The sequence below is a fragment of the Chiroxiphia lanceolata genome, chromosome 4, assembly GCF_009829145.1.
Source record: "Chiroxiphia lanceolata isolate bChiLan1 chromosome 4, bChiLan1.pri, whole genome shotgun sequence".
In the NCBI taxonomy this organism is placed as follows: Eukaryota; Metazoa; Chordata; class Aves; order Passeriformes; family Pipridae; genus Chiroxiphia; species Chiroxiphia lanceolata.
Window position 1 is genome coordinate 43,514,366 of NC_045640.1, and position 7,316 is coordinate 43,521,681.

At 34.0% G+C, this 7,316-nt stretch overlaps 1 protein-coding gene across 4 annotated transcripts in view; it reads right to left on the reverse strand.

Annotated features, from left to right (window-relative positions):
• Nucleotides 1-4,544: 4,544 nt before the first annotated feature.
• GRIA2 (glutamate ionotropic receptor AMPA type subunit 2) overlaps nt 4,545-7,316 on the reverse strand; it is a 94,510-nt gene continuing 91,738 nt past the window's right edge. For all 4 annotated transcript variants that reach the window (XR_004356897.1, XM_032686890.1, XM_032686891.1 and 1 more), the window contains one exon: nt 4,545-7,316. This exon is cut by the window's right edge and continues 104 nt beyond it. Coding sequence is in view for 1 of the 4 variants with exons in the window: in XM_032686893.1 (XP_032542784.1) it covers nt 7,256-7,316 (61 nt within the window). In the remaining 3 variants the exon portion in view is untranslated.

Genomic DNA, 7,316 nt, shown 5'->3' on the forward strand with positions numbered 1-7,316 from the left:
AACACTAAAAAAAAATTTATATATTAGAAGTTTGCTAGAATAAGCAAAACACACAGTGAAAAGTAGTGAAAACTATTCCTTGGGTAAACAAGTACCTTAGGCAAGTATACCTGTCAGGATGAAGAAAACATGTCAAGCAAAATCCTGCTCTCACTGAGGATAATGGCTTTATAAAAACAGTTTATCACATGCTTTTTTTATATATTCAGAAGGTGTAGATTTAAAAAATGTGGTAATACCACAGGTGAAACCAATTAGTAGAAATTGCCTGAAAATTGTCTGCCAAGCCTACACCATGAGAGTTATTTCATATAGTTTATACTAGTTTGTCTATGCCAGTAAAAAAAATAAAATATAAAATGTGGACAGAATTCTGCCACAGCACCACAGCAGTATATTTTATTGCACAATATTCAAAGTAGGTAGTGTAATATCCAGCCCTGTCAATGCCCCAGCATTTTGTTTTTGAGGCAGTAAGTTTTTATAGAGGTTTTGGGTTAGAAAATCAAGTAATAACTTGCGAAGAGTAATATTTTGTTTGTTCATATAATTTTAGATTTAACTAAACCTAAGCCTCTCAGATCAACCATTTGGATTTTTAAATAGCAAAGACTTCAACTTGAAAAACTAAGCATATACATAAACCCATCATCCTTGCTGCTAAGTGAGAGGCAATGACACATGCAATAGCTTTCATTTGACCTTTTTGTGTAGGCCAAAGGTAGCATGGAAGAGCCCATTTGTCTCACAGAAGTTCTGTAGAACTTAATCCCATCAGTGAGAACAAAGATGATCACAGGATTTACCCCAGATTTTGAAGTTATAGGATTCACTGTTGATTGACTCCCATGGGGATTCATACCGTCCTACGGAAATGCAAAATTCCATATTCATTCAAACGAGAGGTGGTAAGGCACTTGCTTATGAACCTTCCTGTTGCTACTGGCCCTAATATGAATTATTGCTGTGGTTATCATCACTTTTGAGTACGGCCTTATCAAAACCAGCACTAGTTTTACTATTGCACTGTGCATGGATATGTATACATACATATACACTGGAACATCCATGATCTTCATTTTTATGCATCAGTATCTCTGCTTATTTATTCACACAAAGTAGTTGAAGCTGAATGAAGAATTCTACCTACAGGTAACTTGGATAAGCTGCCAAGCCACTTAGTTCTAAAGTAATGTAAATATTCCTCTAACGGTTTTGTGAAATTATTAAAAACAACAGTAGTAAATACAAGGGCAAACACCTAAGTAAAAATCATGTTGTTTGTATTACTGTATCTTTAGTCACTGTGACAGTATAAAAAAAATCTACTCCCTCAAAACCAGAAAAAATATTTCAGTGGACATTCTGCTATTTAGGAGTATGAGGTAACCCAGCGTGGGTTTGTGTTTCATAGTGAAACTCACAAGGAAAGCAACCACTGAAAAATATTGTTATTTGTAAAGCATACTATTAATTGAAAGAGCTATAGTTTGACCTCTCTGATGACATTTTTCTCTAAACTCACAGAATATGGTGCTGAAGGGTAGGCAGTAACAACTTAACTTGAAAATTGTGTTAACAGTTGTTTTATAAAAGCCCCCCAGTACATTTTTAACAAGATGCTCTTGATGCTTCAGTAAAGCATCAATATGCCAGAAGTACTCTGGACTACCTCCTTCTAACAAGCAACCTGGCCTAGGGGAAAGTGTCCCTGCCCCTGACAGGGGGGTTGGAACGAGATGAACTTTAAGGGCCCTTCCAACCCAAACCCTTCTATGATTCTATGATTACTAACAGTAAAGCCTCCAGAAAGAGATTTTATTTCCCAGTTTTAAGAACTTTTTAGCATAAACTGAACATTATAATTTCAAAACTGCTCGAACAGTGGGGTTTTAGAAGAAAAAAAATTTAAGTATATTTTCTATCCTTAGAAAACATGGATAAATTCTCTCTGTTGTCTCTTTTGAAGATACCTTCACCTTGTAGGATTGAGAGGGGATAGAAAAATGACCTAAAACTGCCTCTCCAGCTCCTATTTCAGCTTTTGCTACCTGCTTGCCTTCTGTGCATGGAAAGATGCAAAGGAGGCACTGCGGTCCTGCACTGCTCACGGGATCCATTGGAATCCCTGCATTTCCCTAGATCCAAGTCCCAGATAGGAACTATCTGAAGACAATTTCAAGGGACTGGTCCAGGCACTAATATTTAGCAGCCCTTTTCTACTCTGTAAGATACATTTTCAAAATCAGGTTTGCGATATTTAAAGTAAATAAATAAAACCCATTGTAATTTGAATATGTATTTTAAATCACAGTTTTCAGTTCGAAGACTACTAGGAGTAAATGTTTTATTTAACACAGATAAGCCAGTCTCAAAAAGTCAGCATTTGTTAAAAATTATGACAAATTACCTGTGAACTTCTTCTCTATGCCTACAGTATGTAGTAATGGTCCTTTCCTGTTGAGTGGGAGTTATAAGTGTAAAGGGAGGAAGAATATTGGGCAAATTGTACAAAGTCATTCACTGGACAACTTCATGAAATTAGGTACTTTTCTTTTATGTATAAAGAATTTTCTCACCACTGAGGTAAGTAAAGTACTGAGCTGACTACAGAGGCAGTCAGCTAAACTTTCATCAGCAGTAAGACATGAACAAAGGAGAGTGGGAGAGTGATAGAAGAACAAGTGCAGTGGATGATACTACTTGGACAAAGGGGTTATCTTAGATAACCTTTCCCATCTTTATCACCACTGCTGCTTTAATACAGAGACATATGCGATGAGCCATTATAAACATTTTTAATGACTGTCAAATCAATTATAGTAAGTATTATATGGAGTAATTACAGTTCCTACCAGCCTACCAAGCTAAAAAGTATGCCTTAGAACTAACTCCACATAGTGGGGCAAGAGGGAAAAAAAGAAAAAGTATTGTGTAACACGTCCTAAAAGTAAGATTAGGGACTGGGGGAGGATCTCGTGACACATGAAAGCTGCAGGGGAATTAGAGTCATAATTCTCAGAATTTTTATATTGTATCTTACTATGTTCCATTTTTTGCCAATTGTTTACCAAAACATATACATTTTCTTTTATTAAAAAAATCTCAGTTCAATATATTAAAGCACTAAATGACTCCAACTGAAGGTGTGAACATCAAAGTGATATTAACTACTTTAAGGAAATCTCTGAAAGAAGATACATTACAAATATAACAGTTACTTTAGATTACAAGTACTTGACACCTACTGAATGCAAGTAGGAATCAATTAAGACTCTTTGTTATGAATCTGTCACCATGTGAAGTTCCTGTGTCCCTGGATATTAGATGTAGACATGCTTATCAAACTTCTTCTTTCGGGAGAGAGGAAAGACAGCATTCAACACAGAAAATAGAAAAATTTTAGGGCAATTTTACTATTTATGTATTTGAAGCAGCCCTGAAATTTAGAGTATTAGTACCAGGATGAGCAGAAATTTCAGAAAGACCAACAGTAGGCATAAATTGAATGAAATTTGTCAATCAGTGCAATTAATGTATACAATTCTATTGTGTCTCATACAGGTGTACAGTATTCTCTATTATCTAGAAACATTGATACTAGGGAAAATGTTTCAAATTAAGTCAACGGCTAAGTCACTTGCTTAATTTTTTTTTAAGTGCTTGATATGAATTCCTAAGATAATTTAGACCTGATGGATCTCTCACAGCAAATTTTTGTGATCCCATGACAGCTTAAATGAAAAGATTTAATAAACTTTGGTGCTGTCAAACAAGTCTGAGTAGCCTCTGGAAATACCACGCAGAACAGCTTGCTGGTGACCACTGCATTCATATAACTGCACCAAATGACAGATGAAATAATCTATTGTATTTTAAAATACAATTAGTTGTGCAAAGTTTCATGTAAAGATATTGTCTGCCTCTATCAGCCAAAGAAGAGGCTGATACCGCAGAAACACACTCTGTTAAAAAGTACAATACATTTACATAAAAACATTGAACCTTTCAGACTGCAAACCTCTTCAGACTCAATTTGTTCGTTATTAACAGCAAACTCTCTGTTGTACTAGGTATCTAATACTAATACTATGAATATATACAAAAAGTATCTGCCATTTCTCAGGTTCTTTCTCTGCTTTGGAGACATCAACAGTCTGTTTAAGTTTTAAAAAGTACAGGTTGAAACTGACAGTTTTAGATAGTGTTACTGAATAGATACTTAACCTAGTAGCTTAATCAACCTCTCACACAGTCATTGTAACTGTGATCAGGAAAGTTACAGTCCGGAGATACAATTATATTGTTGGCAAGAAAGTTACATTACTTCATTTAATGATAACAAAAACTACAGTAAATCTATCCTTGAGCTACAAGTTGACTTGGGAGCATATTTATGCTCTTCATTGAAACTTCATTCAAGAAAAGAAGAAACCTCATAAACTCTTCAAGGAAATTTCATGTCTGTGGGGACAAACAGGTTTGCTCCATGTAAAATCTTAGAAAAATACATTTATAATAAATAAGAAACCAGATTTCAATAATACTAAGCAGACGTTAAAGGTCTTTTGCCTTTTTTAAGAAGATCTTTTATGTATGATTGAAGTTTATACAACACTCCAGAAAAGCCATGTGTTAGATTGAAAAATAAAATCAGAAGCATTTTCTGTCATATAAGTATACATGAAAAAACGAGAACGTTAATGTCTTAGAAAGTGTGTGTCCAGCTTTGTACCGTTACTCATTTAACAAAGCAAAAAATAAGATACTGTACTGTAAACAAAAAGCTACAGTAAAAGGACATTTTGAAATTTACACAAGTTTGAGTTCATAAACATTTTGGTTGCTCCATAACAGTTTTTATATAAAATGAATAAAAAACCCTTGGACAGCTTTCATCACTCTTGACTACTTTTCACTTAAATGCACACAGACATACTTTATATAGCAATATACTGATGTACTGTTAACATGGATATTAAACTATTATTACTGCTTTTTTAACTGAAATGTGTATTATCGAATCAATATTATCTGAATTGAAATACTCATACATTATGTATTCCCATCATGTTGTTAAGTATAAAAACATGAAAATATAACTTTACATTATTTCAGTTATATACATCAGTTCAGGCTTGACAAAGATTTTTTTACGCTATGATTTTTAGAGGAATAAGCCCAGAGGTACAATAAATAGCTTTCCACTGTATACAGTAATGCATTTCTACTTTTTAAAAAAGTTTACATTACCATATGAATATTACTTTAGTTTGGTCATTCTAGCAATTAACATTAAAAATCCGAATGCATTCCCCAACATTCCTGATGAGGAGTAATGCACAGAACACCTATGAATTACAGATGCATCAAGAAATGGTTTAGTTTAATTAGAGGGATGTATTGGTAGGTTTGACATTGAAAACACTGTATACACCTCTTCTGCTGACCACACTGAGAGTATACACTGTGTTCATCTGCTTGCAGAAACAGGCTCAGAGTTTGTACCACAAGAAGGGATTTCAAGTTTCTGATAAATGCTTTGCCTTCTCCAAAGCTCAGTAAACATTATACTTCAGTCTAAGAAATGGATTCCAACTAAAACTGCAAGTCATATTTCAAATTTTATTTAAGTCCAAAGTAAAATAGATATTTACTGATACTGCATGAGGCAACGTATCCACAATGCAGAAAAATGTAAGCTTTTCAACCAAATGTACAGAATTTTATCTACAGGGAAAGCTAGAAAAACATGATGTTGCTTTGATTTGCATTAGCATTTAAATTAATATTATTGCACCCCTCCTAGGATTCCTTTTTGCTTTTTAAGTAGTTATTGTTTTTAAATACACATAATTAAAACATATGGTAACTTCAGATAGCAAAGAATATTCATAATGATTAAAATTCAGGAAAGTTTTCATCAGTACAGACTTGTATCTAATTCGAGTTATCAATCAATTCAAAAAGACATTGCCAAGGTTTTGGGTTTTTGTTTTTATAAGAAAGAACTTCACTAGCTACTGCTTAGAATTACCTTTTAACAGTTTGAAAACTGTTTCGTTACAGAAACAATTTGACAACCACATTTGTTTCACACTTTAGCAAAATATTTATCACTGTTTTACTGCTTGCCATTTATCAATTTTTACTGATACTCTTCTCTCTCTGTATACATATTTGTGAACTCAATTGTACAAAAGTAGAGATAGATATCAACCAAATCTTTGGATCATTAAGTCTCTGCATGTCAGAGCTAAGAGGAGCTCTAAAACAGCACCCATCTGACTCTTCATGCACCAGTATCTGCTCCAGCCCAGAACAACCTTGATCTTCAGAGTTCAACATGCATATCTGAGCATCACAGCTTGGGCTCGTCCGTAGGAAAAAACTGTTGAATGGATTCAAGTGAGTTGGGAGTGGCGACACTGCCAAAAACTGAAACATTGACCCAACCTTGACAGTGTCCTTTTAGATTTCAGTCTCTTTATAACCCAACTGTAGCTAGTAAAATTAATGGAACACTTGCAAATAAAACCATAGAAAAAAGTTTATTTCAAATGTCAAGCATTGCCAAGTAAATTTTATATTAACACCAAATGTTAAAGAATAGAATATACAGCAAAGTTTTAATAACAATATTAAATTACAAGATTTGAACCTTTTAATTATTATTTCTTCTCTTCTCAACATTACATATTTGGCTTTGAAAAATATGGAACTGATGCCTTAAGCCTTACTTTCATATTCCACTTCCCCGCAGTTTAATTTCTTTTTTTTTTCTTTTTTTTTTTTTCTTTTGTCATATTTAACCATTATGGAAGCAAATTTATTTAAAAGCCAGTTTTTGTTTGTGAAAATACCTAAAAATATTTTTTTCATTTTATATGGTTTTTTTTTCTTATAAAACATGTCACATCTTGATGCAATTGATGTCAAGTGTGCTTAAGTCAATATGAACCAAGGGACTAACAACAGTGGCTGCAGAAACTGGTGTGTTGCCTGTACAACGACTTCAGTTAGATTACAGTACTTCCATGTTAGCTGTGCATGTCAGTCAAGCTTCATCTTGAACTTGTGTAGAAAATGGTGTTGTGTTTTGCACTAAGCATTCATTACAATCCAAGATGAACTCCACAAATACAAGAATTCTTGGCTGAAAGAAAAGTCTTCAAGATACTGGATGCCTCTCACCACTTTGACAATAAACGCACAAGAAAACCATTGTGTAAGGCACTCAAAAGGTTCTTATCAATCACGAGAGATCAGTCACACTGACATTCATTCCCATGCCAGGACTCACGTAAGGTACTGCA